The sequence below is a fragment of the Corythoichthys intestinalis genome, chromosome 13, assembly GCF_030265065.1.
Source record: "Corythoichthys intestinalis isolate RoL2023-P3 chromosome 13, ASM3026506v1, whole genome shotgun sequence".
Classification (NCBI taxonomy): domain Eukaryota; kingdom Metazoa; phylum Chordata; class Actinopteri; order Syngnathiformes; family Syngnathidae; genus Corythoichthys; species Corythoichthys intestinalis.
In genome coordinates, this window is record NC_080407.1 from 14,444,854 (window position 1) to 14,469,721 (window position 24,868).

Genomic DNA, 24,868 nt, shown 5'->3' on the forward strand with positions numbered 1-24,868 from the left:
CACCTAAATCGGACATATGTCATTTCCCTTCCCCGGCTTCGAGAATGTAAACAAACCAAAAGGCGTGACAGCTAGCCGACATGCTAACCCGAACCGAGCGATGTTTCAAAGTCTTCGAAGCGGAAAATCACACATAACTCGCCTCAATTACTTGACATGACGACTGGGTTGTCGATTGTCTTTGCGGATCGGCAAACCGCCCGGCGGAGAGCAATTTACAGTTCGTTCCCCGAAGGAGGGTGGCTGCAGTTAGTGTGGAGCTAATGTGCTGCAAATGTGCATGAGGAGAGCTTTTTACATGCCTATCAATGATCAAACGTAAGTAGTCCTTTATTTAAAGAAAGTTTGTAGTGTTTACTTTGTAATCGCTGTATTCGTATTTGACATAATACAAAACAAGATGTTTACTCACTTCCTCGTAAGTCCAATGGTCCCACAGTAAATATCCACGGTGAATGGGAACCTTTTGAAACTCCAAAAAGGCGCATACGCCTCTCCCTCATACAGAATGATTTTTCTGTAGCCGTTTGGCTGGCGTGATGCGAAAAATAAACGTATTAATCCGCAAAATCAGCTGAATCCTTCGTTCTCATACACAACAGTACACTGTATAGTGAAGAGGACGTCTTCTACCGTACACGTCATAGCGCCCTCCTCCTCAATGCAAGACCGAAGCCGGAAGTCACTCATTTTCATGGCACGGGATTCAAAAAACTAAATAAATATGGCGATCGCTTCCACACACATCCAAGCGGTCCATATCATTCAGGAGCATAAAATACCGCGTGTATTATGAAATAAACATGCTTTTTCGTGTCACATGCATTTTAACTAAGCGTTGTTATTTTCTCGGGAACCTTTTGTTGACATGTGATAGGGTGACCTTGCCTCCCCGCCTGAGTCTGTTTCACCTTGCCGTTTGATCGCTGTCGACCTGAATAAATTGTCAACTTGCGCTTCGATGCCTTTTTCAAGCTTTCAAAATTGAGTCTGTACAAAGGGTTAAGACTTAAGACTAAGGTGAACGCGTGGAGTTTGGCCTTTTGGCTGGGATGTCGGTATCTCGCCGTTGGAGCTGCGTCAGCGCGGGTCTGGCAGTCTGGCTAAAAGGTCAGATTCCTTCAACATTCATGCTCATGATAATGTCATGTCATAATTATGACAGTCATATGGCAGCATATGACGCCGCCGTCAAATAGTGTTACCTAGTAACCTTAATACATCAACAAATAAGCTGCACTGGGCTGTAAGCTGCAGGATTCAAAATGTGGGGAAAAAAGCAGCGGTTTATAGTCCGAACATGCCATCAATTTGCCTGCCAACCAAAATGAGTTCGACACCCCTGGGCCTACAGGATGTCTTTGTTAAATAAAAAAAGTGCAATCAAATATTTATCTTTTGGCTAGAGGATATTTTTGTGGAATAAATATTCTTAGTTTTGGACCAGTACTCTTGCGCTCGTCCCGCCACGCTGTCCATTCATGCCGGGCTCATTAGTTAATCACATGCTATTTGTCAGACCAAAATGCCTCAATTATTCCCTTGCGGCAGTGTTTTGCTGACTTGTTAAATAGGAACAGACGCAGTTGTACTGGAGACGGCCAAGAGGACACACGAGTCGTGTAAGTACATCGAATGCTTTAAAGTGATTTAGTCAGTATTGTCTTTAACTTTTGTTTGAGCTGGAGTCTTTGGTGAATTTATTATTTCAATTCAGAAGTATTTGTTATTTTTTTAAAATTGATTAGTACCGATCTGTCCTGTACACTGTAATAAAAACCACAAATTCTCAAATACAATTCAAGTACATGAAAGTAAACAAGTAGCAAAATAACCACTTTATGACTCATACTTTTCTTGATTGCTTGTAGGTGGTGAACCTAAGGGCATGGGTGCCTCCCTGCTTCATGCGGCGGTAACCCTCCTATGGTTGGCAGCCACAACGGGGTTCCTCGACCCCACCCGGCGGGACCAGCTGATGCGCCAAGAGGCATCCAGACAAACAGGCGGCGGCGTGGCACTCACGCCGGCCGAGCAGCGACTGGACAACAGGCTTCACCGGATGAAAGTGCACGAGATGGAAGCCAAGCCCTTCCCGCCCTCTATCCACTTCTTCAAAGCTAAGAAGCTGATACGTGACAGCCCCATCTTCAAACTGTTGCAAGACATGCCCAAAGGTGAAGCGCATCGGTGGGATCGAATGTCAGAAACGGGTATTCGCGTGACGTCGTTTGTGACCCGCAGGCGGCGCCCTGCACATTCACAGCTCGTCGCTAGTCAGCGCCGAGTGGCTGGTGAAGAACGCCACGTACCGGCCTAACTGCTACGTATGCTTCACGTGGGACAACTCTGTACGCTTCGTCTTCTCTCAGCAGCAGCCGTACCCGCGCTGGGACTGCTTCTACTGGCAGCTCCTCAGCACGCTTCGGGCCAAGGTGGCCGACCAGAGCGCCTTCGACGCAAGGTACCCCCGTCTAAGACCAGGTCTCATCTTTTTGCTTCGATAACCGAAGCAGGTTTGCTTTCTAGCTTGTTAAAGTATCTCACGTTGGTCACCGACGACCCGGACGGAGAATACCCGAACCAGGACGTTGTGTGGGACAAGTTTGAGAAGACCTTTATTGCCGCGGAGGGCCTAATTAGCCACGCTCCTGTCATGAAGGATTACCTTCTAGAAGGTCTGAGCGAGCTGCACCGGGACAACGTCATGTATTTGGAGTTGCGCAGCCAACTAGCCAGAGTTGGGTTTTTTCCATCTTATCTCAGTGTATGGAACTCCTTTGAGTTGAATTGCCTTGAATATTCCCAATGTATCATTTCAGACGTACGAACTAGACGGCACCATCCACGACAGGATTTGGACGCTCAGGATTTTTCAAGATGTCACCAGGAAGTTCGTAGCCGATCATCCGGATTTCGTGGGCGCTCGTATGATCCTCTCCGTGCACCGGTACGTACACCCCCAGGAAGCTGTATTGGTAGCCAAACTAAGACTATACTATTTAGGGCATCGAGCGCGTCTAAAGTGAAGGCAGCTGTAGAGGAGGCCTTGGCACTGCGGCGGGAATTCCCTGACGTAGTGGCGGGATTCGACTTGGTAACAAATAACGTCTTATACGCGACTAACGGGACTTCGTGCGACTATCTGATGTCTTGTTTGGTAGGTCGGCAGGGAGGATCGCGGCAGTCCGCTTTGGTACTTCCGAGACGCGCTCTCGCTGCCCGCCCGGCGGGGCCTTGACCTGCCGTACTTTTTTCACGCGGGAGAAACAGGTAGGTTGGAAAGGAACTAAAATAATACCCTGCTCAGTGGAGTTTCACTTGCTACTATTCATTCGAATTTTGGACTCTGGCAGACAAAGAGGGCACAGAGACTGATCAGAACGTTTTAGATGCGCTCCTGTTCAACGCCAGCCGTATCGGGCACGGCTACGCGCTGGCACACCACCCGCTAGCTAAAGAAATCTCCAGGCTCGGGCAGGTGGCAGTGGAGGTCTGCCCCATCTCTAACCAGGTCAGCTTTTTAAGATGTAGTCAGATCTCATCCTTATGGATTATAGGGGCTTTTTGCCTTCCGTCATCCATCGTGTCCAATTGTTCAGGTCCTGAAGCTTGTGTCAGACCTGCGTAACCACCCGGCGGCGGTGTTGATGTCAGAGGGCCACCCATTGGTGATCAGCTCAGATGATCCGTCTATGTTGGGCACGACGGGCTTGTCTTACGACTTCTACCAGGCCTTCGTGGGCATCGGCGGCCTAAGGGCCAACGTGGGGACGCTGAAGGAACTGGCGCTCAACTCCATCAGGTGAACTTTTTGACAGCAGAGCCGAGAACCAAAAGTGGTATTTGCCATGTGGCAAAATGTATTTTGAAATGTAGCTTTTTTTTTTTTGCCATGTGGCAAAATGGATTTTGGTTGGTTGGTTTGTTTGTTTTTCTGTCATTTAATATGAATGGAAAATTTGGACGTGCATAGCTGTCAATGGTGTAGCCTGACTTGGGTGCCAGTTGAATGTCAATGTGCTATAATGTAAAGTGTATATTCAAAAATCACAGCCACACGTTTTTCTGCCATTTAACATGAATAGAAAATTTGGACGTACATAGCCGTTAATGGCATGGATGTGCATGGCCTGCAAAAATGCCATACACCCCCAAAAACGGCCACTTACAAAAAATATCCACAAACCAAAATACGTTTTGCCACATGGCAAAAAAATACTACATGGCAAAATGGATTTTGCTATGTAGCATTTTGTGGGTTTGTTTGTTTTTCTACCATTTAATATGAATGGAAAATCTGGACGTGCATAGCCCGTCTTGGGTGCCAGTTGAATGTCAATGCGCTATAATGTAAAGTGTATGGTCAAAAATCACAGCCACACATGTTTTTCTGCCATTCAATATAATAGAAAATGTGGGCGTGCATAGACGTCAGTGGCATAGCCTGACTTGGGTGCCAGTTGAATGTCGGTGCACTGTAATGGTAAGTGGATGGTCAAAAATCACAGCCACACATGTTTATCTGCCATTTAAAATAAATGATAAAATTTGGACGTGCATAGCCGTCAATGGCATGGACGTGCATGGCCTGCAAAAATGCCATAAACCCCCCAAAATGCCACATACCAAAAAAAAAAAAAAAAAATGCCACAAACGAAAATCCATTTTGCCACATACCAAAAACATGCCACATGTCAAAATAACATTTTGCCACATGGCAAAATCCATTTTGCCACAAAATACCACACGGCAAAATCCGTTTCGCCACATGGCAAAAAAAGCCACATGAAAAAATCCATTTTGCCACATGGCAAATACCACTTTTGAATCTCGCTGTCTCTCAAAGGAAAGAATGGAAAAATGTATTTTGCCATGTGGCATTTTTTTTGCCATATGGCAAAATCCATTTTGACATATGGCATTTTTTGGTATGTGGCAAAATGGATTTTGGTTTGTGTCATTTGTTTTTTTTGTATGTGGCCTTTTTTTGGGGGATATATGACATTTTTGCAGGCCATGCACGTCCAAATTTTATCATACATTTTAAATGGCAGAAAAACATGTGGCTGTGATTTTTGACCATCCACTTACCAATACAGCGCACTGAAATTCAACTGGCACCCATGTCAGGCTATGCCACTGACAGCTATGCACGTCCCAATTTTCTATTCATATTAAATGGCAGAAAAACATGTGTGGCACTGATTTTTGACCATACACTTGACATTAAAGCACATTAACATTCAACTGGCACCCAAGTCAGGCTACGCCATTGACAGTTATACGCGTCCAAATTTTCCATTCATAATAAATGGCTGAAAAGCAAACAAACCAAAATCCATTTTGCCACATGGCAAAAAAAGCCACATTTCAAAATACATTTTGCCGCATGGCATTTTTTTTCCACATGGCAAATACCACTTTTGGTTCTCGCTCTGTTTTTTTTATCTTATCAGCTTGCAACGACGTCCGCTTAAGTCATCTTACTTGTGGTCGCAGGTTCAGTTCGCTGCCGCCGAACCTCAAAGACGCGGCGAAAGTTGTTTGGCAGAAGAAATGGGACTCCTTTGTTTCGGCTCATTCTTGATAGACCGATGGAACCTCTAAGGACTTGCCGGTACTTTACGTCGGCGCCACGACGATAAAAATGGTGATCGTTTTGCTCAGCATGCAAAAACAACAGCAAGAATAAAAAGAATGCAAACAAGTTACTGGAGCGACCATGTTTTGACGACTAGAGGGCAATGTATTTCTAGTATATATGGGATGACAACAAAATATGCTGTATGACCATTCAGAAATGTGAGTAAAGAATGAAATGTTTTGAGTAGGGCTGTCAAACGATTAAAAATTTTAATCGAGTTAATCACAGCTTAATCGCAATTCAAACCATCTATAAAATATGCCATATTTTTCTGTAAATTATTGTTGGAATGGAAAGATAAGACACAAGATGGATCTATACAATCAACATACGGTGCATAAGTACTGTATTTGTTTATTACAACAATGAATCAACAAGACGGCATTAACATTCTTTCTGTTAAAGGGATCCACGGATAGAAAGACGTAGTTCTTAAAAGAAAAATGTTAGTACAACTTATAGAAATTTTATATTAAAACCCCTTTTAATGTTTTCGTTTTAATACAATTTGTAAAATTTTCAATAAAAAGTAGAGTTGATATAATAAGAATAAAAATAACAATAATATGAATAGAGTGACCAAAGTCTGTTTAAGTTTTATGTGTATTTTGATTGGGAATGCCAGTTCTCATTGCAGTTGTTTAACTGTGTGAAAATAGGGCCTCATTGATACAGATTAAAGTGCTTTTCTTTTTGTGAACATTTTTTTTTTTGGGAGAGATAGGAATATTATTTTTGTTGTGCTTTCACTAAATGATACTTATGTTTGTTGTGAAGGAGTTGCCGAAGCTTATGCCACTAAACGGTGCGGTCCAATGAACGCCTGTGTCCACTCGCCTTTATAACACATATATATCTGTACATATCTTACCCAAAATACAAAAAGAGACACATAATTGCCACTAAAAGAAAGTAAACTTACAGAAATATGTGTGGAGCACAAATAGCACAATAGCATAAACGTCTCACAACTACTAATTCATAATAACATTAGTATATGGAACGGTGCTGCCCCCAAGCGGCCGGTGGCATTCTCTTCACTCTCAATATGCATAAACGGCGTCATTGTAATCTGTTTGAGGCAATGAGTGAGCGGGTCATTCCGTGCATGCATTAACTGCGTCAAATATTTTAACGTGATTGATTTTAAAAAATAATTACCGCCCGATAATGCGAAAAATTTGACAGCCCTAGTTTTGGGTTAATGACTTTTATTTACTCTTAATCAATGAACAGATCCAACTAAAAATATAAAATGAATATTTACATTTTTTGGGGGAAAAAAATCCTCCTTTAGGTTAAGTGGCAGCATTGCCGGGGTGCAGCGACTTGACACGGACACGCCGAGAAAGTCCCAGACGAAGTCCCTGACCGGCGGGAGACCTGGTGGAGCCGGTGGTGGGACTATGGGTTGGGGGTGGGCTTTTCCCGATTTGACCTGCGGAATGAAGCAGAAATTTCAGGATACAAATGTGTTTGGCTTTGATTACGGTCTTAGATGAAATGTATTGACCTGGTGGGGTCCATTTGGGAATCCTGCCTGCTGGCGGTTTGGATACGGCAGGTTTAAGTGTCGGTGGGCTTCTCGGCATGGCTGCAGGAGACACTGAAATGAACAAAAAAATCATTACACCATGTGACATTAATGTCAAATTGCTTGCTTCCAGTTGAACAGCAAACCTGTCTTGGGCTGTGCTTTCAATTTGGGTGGCTCTCGTTCTTTCTTGTTAGGCTTGCGCTGGTGGCTCTCCTTTTTTTGCCTTCTCTTCTTCACCGTAAACTCGTCATCGCTGTAGGCCTCCTCGCTCTCTGATTCTGAAACGGCCGTGTTAACACACGCGAATCTGTTCAAAAAGGATGCTCGGAGGGGTCTACCTGGTGTCAGTTTGGGGAAATAGTCGTCATCGTGAGCGAGTCTCTTATAGTCCTTTTTAACGCTCGTCGGACTGGAGGAAGAGATTTCGTCCAAGCCTGAAGAAAAACGTTGAATTTGAGCGACTGTTGTTATTTTGTAGAAGACGGATGACACTGGTACCCAAAAGCGATGAATCCACACTACAGTTGGAGCGGTGCAAGGAAGCAGGGTTGACGTTTTCATCACCTTGAAACAAACAAAAAAAAAATGTGATTATTAAAAGATCAATGTTTTTCAACCTTTTCTGAGCCACGGCACACTTTTTCATTAAAAAAAAAAAAAAAAACAAAAAAAAAAACCATGGCACTCGACTATCAAAAAATCTCAAAATGAATGTCAACTATATCAACAATAACTAGCCGCGAGCTGGACACTACTAGCCGGCCGCTAGCGACAGCACAGACATCAGAATTTGCGCATTTGCAGATTCACGGTCCAAAAACATTTTAAAATCAATTAGGTGAAAGTGGATGATTTTCCATGGCACACCAGACACTACGCCACGGTACAGTAGTGTTCCGCGGCACAGTGGTTGAAAAACACTGATCTGGATCATAAGAGAGCATACAGGACACTCCAACAATGATTCATTATATTTGATTGTACCTTGACTGGCATGAGGCGGCGTTTTTGTGTTTGTGTTTGAGAGCAACGACAGTGAAATTGCCGCCTGCAGATCTCGAGTCAGCAACTTTTCATCCAGAGCTTTTCTGAAAGACATTATTAAATCATTCAACATGAAATTTTGTAAATTATGACTCCAAATTACCTGCTTGTCTCTTGGCTTGACGCCTTCTTGGGTTTCTTCCCGAGTGGGGGCTTCGTACAGGCAAAATCCTCATCTGGTTCAGAATAGACTGCATTATCAATTGTGTCCACATGAAGGCGTCAAACAAACAAAATGTGTCCTGTCAATGGTAATACTGCAGTATTAATATACATAAACCAGATTTAACAGTAAGCCTTACAAATAAACGTTGCGAAATTGTAATATATATGTTCATATATGTGTTTGCGTGAGTGTGTCTTTTCATGTTATACGATAGCCGGTTCGCATTGTTCGGCGGCTCGTAACAGTCACTTCATTGACCAAAAAGACCCCCGAATTCACCCACCGTTGTCGTCGATATCTCTGGCTTCGCAGTAATTTATGCTCTTAGTCTTCCTGTGAGAGAAAATAATTGTGTTGAGTGACAAGTCAACACTCAAACAGGATACCTACGGGGCTGTCAAACCTTGCCGGTCGGTCCATTTCCCCACTATATCGGAGAGCAAGCGATAGCTTCGAACTTTGAGGTGGGAGAATGTGAAGTCAAGCCTTAAAGCGGCGAGAATGCGTTAAAAAAGTACTTGTTGTGCTTTGTTGTCCATATTTCGAAGCTGTCCCGCCAGAACGAAGGAGAAGTGACGCAAAGCTACATCCGACCTCCTGACATCGTCGTGTTCAGAATAAATTGAACATGCAAATATTTCTTGAACGTTTACTAAATATGTATATATTTCTGAGAGTAGTGCGCTTACAATTTTAGTTTGTTTCATACACTGAAGTAAAAGTGTCGAATCTGCTGTCAAGGAATACATTGCTTGGTACAAGACAGCAAAGCCAAAAACGTTTTTTTTTTCCTTTTAAATAATCATTTAGAGATGCACTTATTTTGGTACCCGATCATATACGACATTGTGCATGATGTTATTATTAAAAAAAAAAATTTAAAAAGGTTTTAAACAGTTATGATTCCCTCGATGCATGGATATATTATTATAAGTAGATGGCGACTGAGCCCTGTGAGCCAAGCGGTAAGAACGTCGTTACTTATCAGACGTTCGATGAACACAGTATAACTAAAACATAAATTTGAAATCCAACCAATTTTTTTTTGGAAGAGGACTTTCTCTACCAACTTAAAGTCTTCCAATAAAGAAAACAGACGAAGGGCCTTTCCATCGATAAACAATTTTAACTAAGATACTTCCGGTGTCCGGCCATTACTCCGCAGCGAAACAATGCTCAACGCGCTTGCGCAAATGTCTATACGCATGCGCACATCTGTTAGAAGCGGCGAGAACTTATTTTTTAGTTTTTTTGGAACCTTTTCATTACCTCAAAAATACTTTTAGCATGTATTACCCTCTCATACTTTTAACCATTGTGTTTTTTGTGTTAGCTTTAAAGCAGTTGACCACATTAGTCACGTAGCGTATTTAAACCGTCCTTATATGATATGACTACATTGAAGTATTTTCTTAAGACATTTTTAGTACGTTCTGCCGGTTTGCATCTAAACAAAAAAAGTTTAGAGCGCACGGTAGCACTTTGGGTGTCAAATTAGACTTATGTAGTGACATGTAATGACTTTGGCAGAACATACCTGCCTTGAACATACCAAATAACCAGTTGCAGTGCCACTATATCCCCACAATAAATATTGAAATTGTGGTAATATTTTGGAACTGCAACTCATTCCTTCATTGAGAAAACGCACTTTGAGCAAAAATATTTGTCTAAAAGATGTCCTCCTGTGGGGAATTGATGGGACAGCAACAGGTTATTTGGAGAGAAATCAGCGAAATACATGTTTCAATGCTGCCCTCCTGTGAGCGTGTTTGGATCTGCAACATGAGTGAAGGAAGGATGGAGCAACTCAGTTGTAGTTGTACTGGGTGGGTGTAACGTGATAGGAGCTGAGGCAAAAGGTGATCCAGGATTCCACCCTCAACTACCGTCATGAACGGGATCACGTGACTTTCCGGTAATTGCTGGAAAAAAAAACTACGCTAAAACATTTCTTTCACTGGAAGCACAATCATTGGTCAATTGTTTAACCTGTAATCACAGGTGATAGTTTTATTACCTTCAGTGAGAATTTACAATGTAAATAGTCATGAAAATAAATAAAGCGCACAAATGAGAGCGTGTGTCCAAACTTTTGGCCTGTCCTTTTTGCACAGCCAGCCACGGGGTGTGTTTAGGTCCAGCAAAAAACATCCGGCACATTAGAACCTGATTTGTTACATTATTACAAGAATTAGTAGTATTATAATAGTCCGCTTTTTATTTATAATTTATTTGTTTTGCTATGTGTAATTGCCATTTGTAATAGTACCAGCAGTATTTATTAAGGATTTGGGGTAGGTTTTTGGCTATGGAACGAATAAATGGAAACTTAATGTAGTCTTATGGGAAAATCCTGCTCGACATACGGCCAAGGCCCCGGAATGAACTACCTTCGTATGTAGAGGTATCACTGTATAACTAAAGTGAGTCCTGTTTTTTCACACACTGCCTGAATGCACCAGGTCACATGAGGAGTCACATGATGCCAATTAGCCATTTACTAGCCACCTAGGCATTATATAACCTGCATTGATTCACCTCCCTTCAGTCGTGTGGGATAGAAGCCAAGGAGCAATAGCAGCGGGTCTAAAAAAAAAAAAAAAAGTCAATCAAATCTAAAAAAAAAAAAAAAAAAGCTTTTGAAGTTGCCGACCAATTGTATGTTTAAACAATGTTAATGTCATGAAGCGTGTCGACACAGTGACACACTGTGTTGACACAGTGTGGATACTGTCTCATTGAATACTGACACCTGCTGGACATAAAAAAATCTCAACAGGCAACCCACTTGACCAGACATGTCCAAAGTCCGGCCCGGGTGCCAAATGCGGCCCGTGGTCAAATTTCATTCGGCCCCCAGCCCCTGTCATAAAATCAATAACGTCTGGCCCCCACACAGACTTAATAAATCAGTGAGCAATACCGCTACCAGCATATGAAGTAGCTTACACACTAAATGCTGCTCCTCATTTACCCACCAAAAGGCAGCAGCACTCTAAGCAAAATCACCCCGTCTAACCCTTTACTTCCAATTTTCTAAAATGGCAACAATCAACAACAACAAAAAAGTTGACTGCGATGGCCGACACTTCAAGGATAGGTGGAAATTGGACTATTTATTCACTAAAACACGCAACAACTATGTCTGCCTCATTTGCAAAGAGACAGTCGCGATTTTTAAAGAGTTCAATGTGAGGCAATATTACCAAACAAGACACGCTGACATGTACGACAAGATTTCAGGGAAGATACACAGTGAGAAATTGAAGCAACTTGAAGCTAGTTTAATTTCACAGCAGCGGTAGAGCGAGGTAGAGAGAGCGGCAGAGCCCGAGAGTCGAAAGAACACCACAAAGGCTAATTGCGAGATTTTTGAAATTATTAATTAAAGAAAATAATTAAGCTTGCCAAAATTTGCTTAAATATATTGTTCTATGTAAAGCACGTCAGCCAAGGTCGGCCTCCCACATTTTTAACACACCAAATCTGGCCCTCTTTGCAAAAAGTTTGGACACCCCTGCACTTGACAGACTGACACTAAATTGATGACATAGCATGTAAAATCAAGTCATTTAAGTCTTTGCATTCATATTGCATTATTCCATATCTTTACATTATGTGAACATATTATAATGTGAAAATGTAATAACGAATGGATGAATGGGGATGCTTGTGGACTTTTTGTTCTAATAAAATTTTATTCAAAAACAGTTTTTTTTTTAATGTTTAAAATTTAGTTGGTTCCTTTTTATTTATTTTTTAAACAAGAAATTTCACCTGCTGTGGACAACACACACTCGCATGGAACCAACGATGCCAGCATGCACAAGAATTTCTTAGCCAGTTGAAAGAGGTTTGGATAAGATGTCCATTGGCTCCTCTAGTATTGAAGAAAATCTGCATTGTGTGCCATGTTCGGCTCAACCATGCATCATTGCACTTTTGCAATTTAATCTACAGTTGCATTGCCTCCTTGACTCCCCACTTCGTCATCTAAGTGGTACCATAGCCCATCAGAAAAAAAATTGAAGTAGACCATAAATAAATTATGGCTTAATTACCAATTTCTAATAAATGACCAAAAAAGCTACTGTGGGAAAGTAAAGGAATGGCTCTATACCTGTGTTTCGGATTATCAGAAACTTCATTCTCATGCTTGGCCCAATAATGCTTCAGCATTGAGGAGGTGGCTACAGTTTGTATATGACAGGTTGAAAGTACAAATGCGACATTTCCACAGCATGTAGACAACGAGGAAGTAACCAATGAAATGTGGATTGTTTCAGCAGCTCCATCGCGTTGACAGACACGCTTCCTTTTGAACCATGAGCTCGACGCGCGCGCCGGCGCATTAGTGTCACTGAACCCATCACTAATATGTACCACTGGCAAACAAACACCCAGCGTTAAAAGCTGGACACCAAGCTACCTAAATTTCATAGTAGAGAAGCACTCGACTCTACTTGTGTATTTAGTGATTTTTCCAGGGAGCACAGACCTTCATTTTTGATGTCACATTAAGGCGTAAACAGTACTACCTGAAACATTTTACTTTACCAAATATACAGTATGTTTAAAAAAATCTAAATACTGTACATAACAAGTATATTAAACCCATCACTTCATAAAGGTTACCCAAGCCCAATTTCAATACATTTTATAAGGAGCAAGATGTAAGAGTTGCACTTTCATTATTGCTTGCAAGCTATTCGTCTTCGTCCGGGTTGCGGCAGCTCTGTCGGCTATGCTAAAGATATTCAATGATTTTAATATTGGTGCACCAATTTGAAACCGTTAAAGACTAAATAAATACTTATTTTTTTGGTATGTGGTATAACTGGGTCGTGGACGATACATAAATATGCACATGATCATTGCAAAAGTATTTTATTAGCCAGTCATTTCTGATTGAAACGCAACACAGCATGATTCACATTTGAAAAGCGCTTTTCGGTCAACACAAAACTGTTATGCGCTTTTTTTTTTTTTTTTAAATCCTGTTGGCCACCAGTCCGTACTATTTTTGCACAGGGGCAACATGCCGTCACAGTCACTTAAACACCACCAAAACCTGAGAGTATTTTCCACCTCTGCGCGTTGGAAAGAAACACTTTCCAATGCGTAAATAAACAAATAAACTTCTTAATCAGTTTATTTGGTCACATTGGTGGTAGAGCACACAGAAACATCCAAAGTGACATCGTGGCAAAATATACAACTCCGAGTGAACAGTTACACTAGTGAGCAATAATATTTACATCAGTTGCCTGCTGTCTGTCAACAGTGTTTACATTCATTAACATTGAATGTCGACTGCAACTGCACCATCCATGTTGAATAAACATTTTAGAAGCATTTTGTACTCATCTTGGTGAGAGAAGTAAGAGTCTTCCTGTTTTGTCTTGTTTCGAGTTACAACACTCCTTCTGTACTCCAGGGGCAGCTCTTCATCCCCTCGAAGAGGTCCCTCACCTTCTGTAGCCCTTCCCCCGGGAGACCAATCCGCTCCAGCTCCGCTTCCACCTTCAACGAAAGAATAAAGGGTGGGTCAAGACGCCGCAATCAGAAACAGCTAGAACCAAAATTGGTATTTGGTATGTGGCAAAATGGATTTTGTCCTGTTGCCTTTTTTTTTGCCATGTGACATTTTTTTCCCGATGTGGCTAAATGGATTTTGACATGTGGCATTTTTTTTGCCATGCGTCAAAATTGGATTTTACTATGCGGAAAAATGGATTATGCCAGATGGCATTTTTTGCAATGTAGCAAAATTTTTTTCCATCGCATAAAAAATGCCACGTGCCAGAATCAATTTTGCCACATGGCTAAAAAAATGCCACATACCAAAATCCATTTTACCACAAACAGTGGGGCAAATAAGTATTTAGTTAACCACTAATTGTGCAAGTTCTCCCACTTGAAAATATTACAGAAGCCTCAGCCTGCAATTGTCAACATGGGTAAATCTCAACCATGAGAGACAGAATGAGGGAAAAAAAAAAACAGAAAATCACATTGGTTGATTTTTAAATAATTTATTTGCAAATCATGGTGGAAAATACGTATTTGGTCAAGACCTAAAGTTCATCTCAATACTTTGTTATGTATCCTTTGTTCTCAATAACGGAGGCCAAACGTTTTCTGTAACTCTTCACAAGCTTTTCACACACTTTTGCTGGTATTTTGGCCCATTCCTCCATGCATATCTCCTCGAGAGCAGTGATGTTTTGGGGCTGTCGTTGGGCAACACAGACTTTCAACTTCCTCCACAGATTTTCTATGGGGTTGAGATCTGGAGACTGGCTAGGCCACTCCAGGACCTTCAAATGCTTCTTACGAAGCCACTCCTTTGTTGCCCTGGCTGTGTGTTTGGGATCATTGTCATGCTGAAAAACCCAGCCACGTCTCATCTTCAATGCACTTGCTGATGGAAGCAGATTTTCACTCAAAATCTCTTGGTAAATGGCCCCATTCCTTCTTTCCTTTACACAGATCAGTCGTCCTGGTCCCTTTGCAGAAAAACAGCCCCAAAGCATGATGTTTCCACCCCCATGCTTTACAGTGGGTATGGTGTTCTTCGGATGCAGTTCAGTATTCTTTCTCCTCCAAACATGAGAACCTGTGTTTCTACCAAAACGTTCTATTTTGGTTTCATCTGACCATAACACATTCTCCCGGTCCTCTTCTGGATCATCCAAATGCTCCCTAGCGGACCGTACACGGGCCTGGATGTATACTTTCTTCAGCAGGGGGACACGTCTGGCAGTGCAGGATTTGAGTCCCTGGCAACGCATTGTGTTACTGATAGTAGCCTCTGTTACTGTGGTCCCAGCTCTCTGTAGGTCATTCACTAGGTCCCCCCCATGTGGTTCTGGGATTTTTGCTCACCGTTCTTGTTATCATCTTGACGCCACGGGGTGAGATCTTGCATGGAGCCCCAGATCGAGGGAGATTATCAGTGGTCTTGTATGTCTTCCATCTTCTAATAATTGCTCCCACTGTTGATTTCTTTACACCAAGCGTTTTACCTATTGCAGATTCAGTCTTCCATGCCTGGTACAGGTCTACAATTTTGTCTCTGGTGTCCTTCGACAGCTCTTTGGTCTTGCCCATAGTGGAGTTTGGAGTGTGACTGCCCGAAGTTGTGGACAGGTGTCTTTTATACCGATAATGAGTTAAAACAGGTGCCATTAACACAGGTAACGAGTGGAGCCTGGTTAGACCTCGTTAGAAGAAGTTAGACCTCTTTGACAGCCAGAAATCTTGCTTGTTTGTAGGTGTCCAAATACTTATTTTCCACTCTAATTTGGAAATAAATTCTTTAAAAATCGAACAATTTTATTTTCTGTTTTTTTTCCACATTCTGTCTCTCATGGCTGAGGTTTACCCATGTTGACAATTACCATCCTCTCTAATCTTTTCAAGTAGGAGAACTTGCACACTTGGTGATTGACTAAATACTTTTTTGCCCCACTGTACCCCCAAAAATGCCACATGGGTAACAAAAAAAAAAATGCCATAGGCCAAAATCAATTTTTCCACATGGCAAAATCCAATTTGCCACATAGCAAAAATAAAATGCCTCATGGCAAAATCCATTTTGCCACACAGCAAAAAAAATGCCACATGGAAAAATCCATTTATCTACATGGAAAAAAAATGCCACATGGCAAATACCACTTTTCGTTGTCGGCCCTGCTGCTCTAATGAATGCTTAATATGTGGTGCGAAAAGCTATTGCAATAATATTGACCTCTGGAAAGTATCGCTTGATGATCTTGTAGAGTTCCTTCAGCGCCGCTCCTTCGTTGAACTCGTTTTCGTGCTTCTAAATGAGGAAGACACCCAAAAGTTGACTCGGACGTCTTCGAAACATAGTCTCGTATCCAATGACCTTTGACTCCTCGCGCAAGAAGTCCTCAAACTCGGCTCGCGTGATGGGCGGCTGCTCCGCGACTAGCCGGTAGTACTCTTTGACTTCCTGCTTGTACTTTGGAATGTCTTTGGCGTACAGCAGTTTGTTGGTGGGCGTGTGCTGGTCAGAGAAACCAGCGTGAGGAGGCGGGCGCCTGACCTGAGCGGGAATGAAACTTACCTTGCCCAGCTGCGTGTCGCTGAGAGAGAAGGAGTCCATGAAGGCCTGAGCAATAACAGACAAGCAGCCGTCCAGGTGCGGACTTTTGTCCATGTCGAAGACAAACTGAGGATTCTTCAGGATGTTTACCCAGAAGCGCAGTGGTAAGCTGCAAATGGGGGAAAAACAGAAGACTTGTTATACATGGATATAAAATTATTCCATGGTATATTTGGACACACAATTATAAATCTTTTTTTATCCCTTTGTGCCCTGCTATATGGTCATTACTTACTATACATGGTGTCAAATTATATTTCACTGTAAATGTTCTTTATTTTGTACCTTGCTACACATGGTTATTTACTATACATAGTGGAAATTTATACCTTACTATAAATTGTCATTGTTTTGTGCCTTGCTACACAAGTTTTATATTTACCATACATGGTGTTCAAATGTGCCTTGTTATACATGGTCATTATATATTATACATAGTATAAAACTACACCCTGCTGTTAATGGTCATTATTTGAGGGACAGCGAGAACCAAAAGTGGTATTTGCCATGTGGCAAAAAGGATTTTGCCATGTGGCATTTTTTTCTTTGCCATGTGGCAAAATGGATTAGGACATGTGGCATTTAAATTTTTTTTTTTTTTTTTTGGTATGTGGCAAAATGGATTTGGATTTTGGAAAATTTGGACGTGCATAGCCGTCAATGGCATAGCCTGACTTGGTTGCCAGTTGAATGTCAATGCGCTCTAATGTAAAGTGTATGGTCAAATATAACAGCCACACATTTTTCTGCCATTTAAAATAAATGGGAAATTTGGATGTGCATGGCTTTCAAAACTGCGACAAACAAAAATCCATTTAGCCACATACCAAAAAAATGCCTCATGGTGCAATCCATTTTGCCACATGGCAAATACCACTTTTGGTTCTCGGCCCTGCTGCATTATTTTGTGCCTTGCTCTATACAGGACATGGTTATTATTTACTATGCATGGTTATTGTTTACTATCCTATGGTCATTATTTATTATACATGGTATAAAACTACATCTTGTTATACATGGTCATTATTTACTACACATGGTGTAAAATTATGCCGTGCTAACAATGGTAATTATTGACTATACATGGTGTATGCTTATGCCTTACTAAAAATGGTCATTACTTTGTGCCTTGCTATATACATGCTTATTATTTACTACACACGGTTTAAAATTATGCATGGTCATTTTTTTAATCTACAAGGTGTAAAATTATACCTTACTATAAATGGTCATTATTTTGTGCCTTGTTATATACATGGTTATTATTGACTATACATGGTGTAAAATTATAGCTTACTATACTACACATGGTCACAATTTTTCTATAACTGGTGTAAAATTATACCTTGCTATACATGGCTATTGTTTACTATTCATAGTGTAAAATTATACCTTACAATAAAAAGTCTTTACTATATACTGTATGGTCATTATTTTATGCTGTGCTATACATTGTCCTTTCCGATACATCGTCATTATTTACAATAGATAGTGTAAAATTATGCCTTACTCTAGATGGTCATAATTTTGTGCCTTGCTATAAATAGTCATTATTTACTATACATGGTGGAAAAAAAAGCCTTATTATACATGGCCATTTTTTTACATGGTATAAAACTACACCCTGCTATAAATTGTCATTATTTTGTGCCTTGCTATACAGGGTCAGTATTTACTATACATGGTTTAATATGATACCTTACTATAGTCTTTATTGACTATATATGGTTATTATTGATTATACATGGTGTAAAATTATGACTAGCCTACCTTACCTTACATGGTTATTGTTAACTATTCATGGTGTAAAATTATACCTCACTATACTATCCATGTTCATTATTTATTATACATGGTCTAAAACTACACCCAGCTATAAATGATCATTTCGTGCCTTACTATACATGGTTATTATTTACTATAAAAAGTGTACAATTATGCCTTGCTATAAATGGTATTTTTTTCCTTTACAAGGTATAAAATTATACTATACTATACTATAGTAATACATGGTCATTTTTTTTATACATGGGATATAACTACACCCTTCTATAAATGATCATTATTTTGTGTCTTGCTACACATGATTTTTGTTTACTATTCATGTGTAAGATTAAACCTTACTATGCTATGCAAGGTCATTATGTACAACACATTACTATACATGGTGTAAAAGTATACCTTACATGACTATACATGGTCATTATTTATTATACATGATTTAAAACTACACCCTGCTATAAATGGTCATTATTGTCTGCCTTGGTATATACATAGTTATTATTTGCTATACATTGTGTAAAATTAGTCCTTGCTATACATGGTTATTGTTTACCGTTCATAGTGTCAAATTAAACCTAACTATACTAAACATTGTCATTATTTATTATACATGTATAAAACTACACCCTGCTATAAAAGGTCATTATTGTGTGCCTATTTTGTACTATACATGGTTACTATTTACTATTCATGGTGTAAAATTACATGGTTATTATTCACTATACAAAGTGTAAATTATGCCTTGCTGTACATGGTTATTATTTACGAAACATGGTGTAAAATTATTTTCATTTTTTTATGCCTTGCTTTACATAGTTATAACACCGTTATACTTGGATATAAAATTATGCCTTTTTATAATTTGACAAATATTCATCATGGTCTTTTTAATACTACTGTAATATTCTGCATCGTTATACATGGTCATTTTCTAAACTGATTTAACCAGTCATAAAAAAAATGACACTCAAGCTTTGTTGTTACCCAATATAAGTTTAAAAAAAAATTATATGTATATACTGTACTAGTATCTACATTTCATACCTATTAGTCTTCCAAATGTGCAGTACATCCGGATCTGGGATTTTCATATTGTCTGCTTGACTGTCGAGGAAGTCAAAGAAGTACTTGACAGCCTGAGGTGCTCTGCAGTTGGGCATCCCCCAGATGGACTTGAACAAGTTCTCCACAAACGAATGTACCGCCACCTTAAACATAAGCGTTTGTTGTGATTTCCTGTGGTTTAACTGCGAGAATCAGCCAAACTCAGAGGCGCGATTATCACACCTTGGTAGACAGCAGTTTGGTGAGGTGCACTTCCTTCAGTTTTAACTTCTTCCTCTCCGGACTTGTTCCCTTGTCCGCCTCGACATCGGGATTGATCTGCGAGTAGATTTCGATTTGAAGATTGCCGCGTCCTTACAATAAGGTCACATTTGATGTCTTACCAAGTGAAAGTATTTCTCTGAGAGGTCTTGATCGTCTGGAAAGAAAGCAAGAAATTAAAGCTTTACTTTATACTGATGTGAAATAAGGGTGGGAACATACAAGGCTAACGATAACGCTGCTCTCATGAGCCAACAATTATCGATACGTAGGGCAAGAAATTTTTCTGTGGTATTTCTATGGCGTAGTTTGTAGTCTGACTCTTCTTAAGTAACCTGTAAATATCCTAAACGAACAGGAACTGACCTGTAAATGCCCAAAAAAAGCTTCAGTGCCATTGATGACGCTAGCTCTCCAATCTAGTCCAAATGAATTGGATGTTTAGCGCCGTCAATGGCAGCCAGTGAGCTAACGTAGACAACTCTAATGGAATTTGTTTCATTTTCAAACAGTGACACCTTTTGAAAACAATATATCAATTCTTTGTGGGAGCATAACGCTAACCTTTTAGGCTACAAAGTATCTACAGTGGTATGAAAATGTATCTGAACCTTTTAAAATTTCTCACATTTCTGCATAAAATCATCAAATGTAATCTGATCTTTGTCAAAATCACACAGATGTAAAAATAGTGTCTGCTTTACCTAAAACCACCCAAACATTTTTAGGTTTTCATATTTTAATGAGGATAGCATGCAAACAATGACAGAAGGGGTAAGAAATAAAGAAGTGAACCCTCTGCCTTAGGAGACTTAAGAAGAATTGAAAACATTTTTACCAAACAATTAAAGTCAGGTGTGTGCCCAGTCACTGATGAGTGGTTTAAAGCTGACCTGCCCGCTATAAAACACACACCTGGTAAGAATTGTCTTAATGAGAAGCATTGTCTGATGTACATCATGGCTCGGTCAAAAGCGCTGTCTCAAGACCTGCGATGATTGTTGATTTGTATCAATCTGCGAAAGGATACAAAACCATCTCTAAAAGTTTGGATGTTCATCAATGGACAGTCAGATAAGTTATCTACAAGTGGAGAGAGTTTGGCACTGTTGCTTCGCTCCCAAGGAGTGGCCATCCACCGAAGATGACACCAAGAGATCGGCACAGAATACACAGAGAGGCAAAAAAGAACCCTAGAGTGTCTGCTAAAGACAGAAATCACTGGCACGTGGTGGCCACAGTCCAATATCTCTGTGTGCACATCAACTTAATTTAAAACTATGGCCGTGAATGGTGTTCATGGGAGGACTCCACGGAGGAAGCCACTGCTGTCTAAAAGAAAAAAACCGTTGTTGCTCGTTTAATGTTTGCAAAAAGGCACTTGGACACTCCACAGACGTTTTGGCAAAATATCTCGTGGGCTCGATCTACGTTCCAACTTCCTACCCTCACCTATGATCACAAGCTGTGGGTCGTAACCAAAAGAACAAGATCCCGGACACAAGCGGCCGAAACGAGTTTCCTCCCTTAGAGATAGAGTGAGAAGCTCAGTCATCCGGTAGGGACTCGGCGTCGAGCCGCTACTCCTCTGCAATCAGAGGAGCCAGCTGAGGTGGCTCGGGCATCTGGTTCGGATGCCTCCTCGACCTGGACGCCTCCCCGGAGAGGTGTTCCGGGCATGTCCCACCAGGGGGAGGCCCCGGGGATAACCCAGGACACGCTGGAGAGACTGTCTCTTGGCTAGCCTGGGAACGCCTTGAGATCCCGCCGGAGGAGCTGGTTGAAGTGGTTGGAAGTCTGGGCTTCCCTGTTAAAGCTGCTGCTCCCGCGAACCGATCCCGGAGCAAGCGGAAGATGATGGATGGATTTTGTGGGCTGATGAAACCAAAGTTGAACTATTTGGGAGTAACAAACAACCTCATGTGTGGAGGAAAAATGGAACAGCAACATCTCATCACCACCGTGAAGCATAGTGGAGGGAGCATCGTGATTTGGGGCTGTTTTGCTACCCCGGGGCTTGGACAACTTGCAAACATTCATGGAAGAATGAATTCAAAACTTTATCAGGATGTTTTGCAGGAATACCTGAGGCCATCTGTCAGACAGTTGAAGCTAAAAAGAGGATGGACGCTGCAACAAGACAATGGTCCAAAACACAGAAGTAAATCAACTTCAGAATGGTTTCAGAAGAACACGTTCAGGAGTGGCCAAGTCAAAGTCCAGACTTGAACCCCATTGAGATGCTGTTGCATGGACTAAAAACAGCGATTCATGTCAGACATCCCAGGAATCTGACTGATCTACAGCAGTTTTGTAGAGAACAATGGGCCAAGATTAGTCCTGATTGATGTGCCGGACTTATCTGCAGCGACACGAAGCATCTGGTCGAAGCTATTGCTGCCAAAGTGGGGATGGGGGGCACAAAATATTAAATGTGATGGTTCAGTTACTTATTTTCCCCCTTGTCTTTGTTTGCATACTATCCTCATTAAAATATGAAAACCAATAAATGTTTGGGTGGTTTTAGTTAAAGCACTGTTTTTTCATCTGTGTGATTTTGACAATGATCAGATCACATTTGATGATGATTTTATGCAGAAATCTGAGAAATTCCAAAAGGTTCAGATACTTTTTCACACCCCTATTGTGAAATTATGATTAAGCCCCAGTTCAGCTCACCCTTCAGACTAGACTGCGGGCTGACGGAAGGGTTTTTTCTGGATAGCACCTTGACTGTAGCGCCGTCCGGAACCTAAACACAAAAAGTCTAGAATGAGCATTCTTTCATGAAAAAAAACTCACATAGACATATATATACTGTATTACTGAAACAGATTGTCACCTTATAGTGCTGAAGCGTGTTCAGCATGGTCACCTCCCCCATAACTTCAGAGCTGGCGTCAACTTCCTCAAGAGCGGCAAAGTTTCCGTTCCTTTCAAACTCTAAAACGACAGTAAAAGCGTTTTACGTTCCTGAACGCGCTGTGCGAGACGACGATCGACACACCGATATGAACGCTCATTTGCGGGCTGTTGTAAGTGAAGCCGAACTTGGCCTTGAAGGTTGTGAGAATTTTCTCCTTGAGCTGCTCCACCGTGTCACAACTGAGAGCCACCACCTCCAGGGGCTCGCTGACCTCGCCATCACTGCCCACGGCGAATAACGCCTTCAGCTTCTGTCCGCGCAATGTGTCGATAATATCGGAAGTCAGTAGAGTGAGGTTAGATGTGATATTTGCGTTTTTTTTTTTTATTTACCAGAGAAGTGAAATCTGGTGCCTGCCACAAGAGCCAATCCTCACTGAGCGTATACTGCGCTTTTTCCGTCACGCGGTCCACCGGTCCGCGAGCAATTTGCTGCGTGAGAGCGCTCACGAGCAAGAACAAATGCTGGCCGGCGCTCTCCTGTACGCAGAAACCAGCGGGAAGTGTGAAACTCGCCAAAGCGGAATTAACTCCAGTAGTGCCAGATTTGAGAGTGAAGTGAAACGCTAACACTTCCTTTCTTGGAAACTTTACGACTACGCCACAAAATAGTACAAACCCTCAAAAAGCCGTAAAGGCAAATGGACATCCAGTTGGTCAGGAGCTTCTCCACAACAGACTCTGTGCGGCGAAGCAGCATTTTAGGCTGAGCGCTGCCGTTTTTCTTCATCAGATCCTTCAGCAGTGTTTCCATTATATCCGTAAGATACAACAAGTTGCCGTGGAGTGCCACCGTCAGCAGGGACGCCAACGCGCACCTGGATAAAAGACGTGCTGATCATTGGTGCGTAAAACCAGACTTCATAAATGTATTAACGGGTCAATTCGGCCAGACACTGCCCAACGCCTTCAAGCAGGGGGCCCATCCCACAATCCGCTTCAGTTCATTGCAGTCGGTCCCAGCGACACATGCAGAGATTCAACGCCGGATTTAGGATAAGAGTACGAAAGCTGTACCGCATACAAACAGGAAGGATTGTCTCAGGAGTGGTTTGTTCGAGGATTCAAGACAATTATTGTATTTTTTTGTACCATGCATGCATTTTGAAACGTGAAAAAACACCAATGGGAGAAATTAGCCGCTACGGCATTGACATCATAATTCGCAATTTTTACGTAAAATAAATGCTAATTGCTCGGTTCTTTGCTCTTTTGAAAAAGAATTGACACTGTTTTGCGTCCAAATCTATCAAGAATTCAGGGATTTAATCATTTATTTGCAAGAATTTCAACGTAAAAGCTCTTTGTTGTGGTAAGGCGGTGCCACGGTGACTTAAAAACGAGCAGCACATTCGGCATATTTACGGAAAATAAATATGTTTTACGTCCAAATCTACCAATAATTCAGGGATTTAAGTATTTATTCACAACAATTTTCACTGGAAAAGCTATTTTCATATGGCGGCCACCACATTGACTAACAGACTAGCATCGTACTTCGATATATTTACTTAAAATAAATGCTAACTGCATGTTTTTTTATGCTTTTGACCAAGAATCAAGACTGTTTTACGTCCATGTCTATTAAGAATTGAGGGATTTATAGATTTTTAAAAAATAATTTCTCAGTAAAAAAAGCTCTTTTTTTGGTAAGGCGGCACCACAGTGGCTTAAAGACTAGCCGCACATTCGGCATATTTACGTAAAATAAATGCTAACCGCCTGCTTTTTTTTAATCTGTCATTAAAGAAGGATTTAAGCATTTATTCACAAGAATTTGCACCAGAAAATCTCTGTTTACATATGAAGACTGCCACACTGACGAACAGACTAGCATCATTCTTTGACATATTTATGTAAAATAAAGGCTAATTGCACCGTTTTTTTTTTGTTTTTTTTTCACCTAACCAAGAATAGAGACTGTTTTACGTCCATATGTACAAAAAAATCAGGGATTCAAGCATTTATTCACAATAATTTTCACAGGAAAAGCTCTGTTTACATATGGCGGCCACCAGACTGACTGACAGGCTAGCATCGTACTTCGACATATTTACGTAAAATGAATGCTAACTGCGCGGTTTTTTTCCTTTTAACCAAGAAACGAGACTGTTTTACGCCCATTTCTATAAAGAATTTGGACCGGAAAAGCTCTGTTTACATCTGGCGGCCGCCACACTGACTGACAGGCTAGCATCGTACTTCGACATATTTAAGTAAAATGAATGCTAACTGCACGTTTTTTTTTTTTTTTTTTGCTTTTAACCAAGAATTGAGACTGTTTTACGTCCATATCTATAGTTC

The 24,868-nt window shown here is 41.0% G+C and overlaps 3 protein-coding genes across 4 annotated transcripts in view; 1 reads left to right on the forward strand and 2 right to left on the reverse strand.

The window, feature by feature from the left end:
- Positions 1 to 1,479: 1,479 nt before the first annotated feature.
- ada2b (adenosine deaminase 2b) lies at positions 1,480 to 5,825 on the forward strand. The gene is made up of 10 exons (XM_057855417.1): positions 1,480 to 1,622; positions 1,872 to 2,177; positions 2,245 to 2,464; positions 2,530 to 2,740; positions 2,823 to 2,950; positions 3,007 to 3,097; positions 3,165 to 3,273; positions 3,357 to 3,514; positions 3,603 to 3,805; positions 5,503 to 5,825. The coding sequence occupies exons 2-10, from the start codon at positions 1,889 to 1,891 to the stop codon at positions 5,588 to 5,590; spliced, it is 1,497 nt and encodes a 498-aa protein (XP_057711400.1). The 5' UTR covers positions 1,480 to 1,622; positions 1,872 to 1,888; the 3' UTR covers positions 5,591 to 5,825.
- Positions 5,826 to 6,033: 208 nt separating this feature from the next.
- Positions 6,034 to 10,983, reverse strand: rad51ap1 (RAD51 associated protein 1). Its single transcript, XM_057855420.1, has 9 exons — positions 8,798 to 10,983; positions 8,678 to 8,727; positions 8,332 to 8,404; positions 8,169 to 8,272; positions 7,683 to 7,748; positions 7,523 to 7,618; positions 7,328 to 7,462; positions 7,161 to 7,253; positions 6,034 to 7,085 (listed from the first exon to the last, which is right to left on the reverse strand). Exons 1-9 carry the CDS (start codon positions 8,812 to 8,814, stop codon positions 6,946 to 6,948), a joined length of 774 nt encoding a protein of 257 aa, XP_057711403.1. The 5' UTR covers positions 8,815 to 10,983; the 3' UTR covers positions 6,034 to 6,945.
- An 846-nt stretch (positions 10,984 to 11,829) lies between these two features.
- The window catches only part of plxnc1 (plexin C1), a 34,907-nt gene continuing 21,868 nt past the window's right edge, over positions 11,830 to 24,868 (reverse strand). For both annotated transcript variants that reach the window (XM_057855414.1, XM_057855413.1), the window contains exons 18-29: positions 23,184 to 23,382; positions 22,898 to 23,044; positions 22,647 to 22,815; positions 22,482 to 22,582; positions 22,319 to 22,391; positions 19,762 to 19,796; positions 19,601 to 19,696; positions 19,358 to 19,521; positions 16,493 to 16,640; positions 16,292 to 16,432; positions 16,151 to 16,225; positions 11,830 to 13,920 (exon numbers count right to left, since the gene is read on the reverse strand). In XM_057855414.1, the coding sequence (XP_057711397.1) occupies positions 13,810 to 13,920; positions 16,151 to 16,225; positions 16,292 to 16,432; positions 16,493 to 16,640; positions 19,358 to 19,521; positions 19,601 to 19,696; positions 19,762 to 19,796; positions 22,319 to 22,391; positions 22,482 to 22,582; positions 22,647 to 22,815; positions 22,898 to 23,044; positions 23,184 to 23,382 (1,459 nt within the window). In that variant the 3' untranslated portion in view covers positions 11,830 to 13,809. The remainder of the gene's footprint in view (positions 13,921 to 16,150; positions 16,226 to 16,291; positions 16,433 to 16,492; positions 16,641 to 19,357; positions 19,522 to 19,600; positions 19,697 to 19,761; positions 19,797 to 22,318; positions 22,392 to 22,481; positions 22,583 to 22,646; positions 22,816 to 22,897; positions 23,045 to 23,183; positions 23,383 to 24,868) is intronic.

Excerpts from the sequence above, each read along its gene's own strand:
- ada2b (XM_057855417.1), top strand. The coding sequence starts at position 1,889 with ATGGGTGCCTCCCTGCTTCATGCGGCGGTAACCCTCCTATGGTTGGCA. Across the intron at positions 2,465-2,529 it reads CAGAGCGCCTTCGACGCAAG|CTTGTTAAAGTATCTCACGT; the intron begins GTACCCCCGTCT and ends TTTGCTTTCTAG. Across the intron at positions 3,098-3,164 it reads TAGTGGCGGGATTCGACTTG|GTCGGCAGGGAGGATCGCGG; the intron begins GTAACAAATAAC and ends CTTGTTTGGTAG.
- rad51ap1 (XM_057855420.1), bottom strand. Across the intron at positions 8,405-8,677 it reads CAGAGATATCGACGACAACG|ATGAGGATTTTGCCTGTACG; the intron begins GTGGGTGAATTC and ends ATTCTGAACCAG. Across the intron at positions 7,619-7,682 it reads TGTGGATTCATCGCTTTTGG|GCTTGGACGAAATCTCTTCC; the intron begins GTACCAGTGTCA and ends GTTTTTCTTCAG.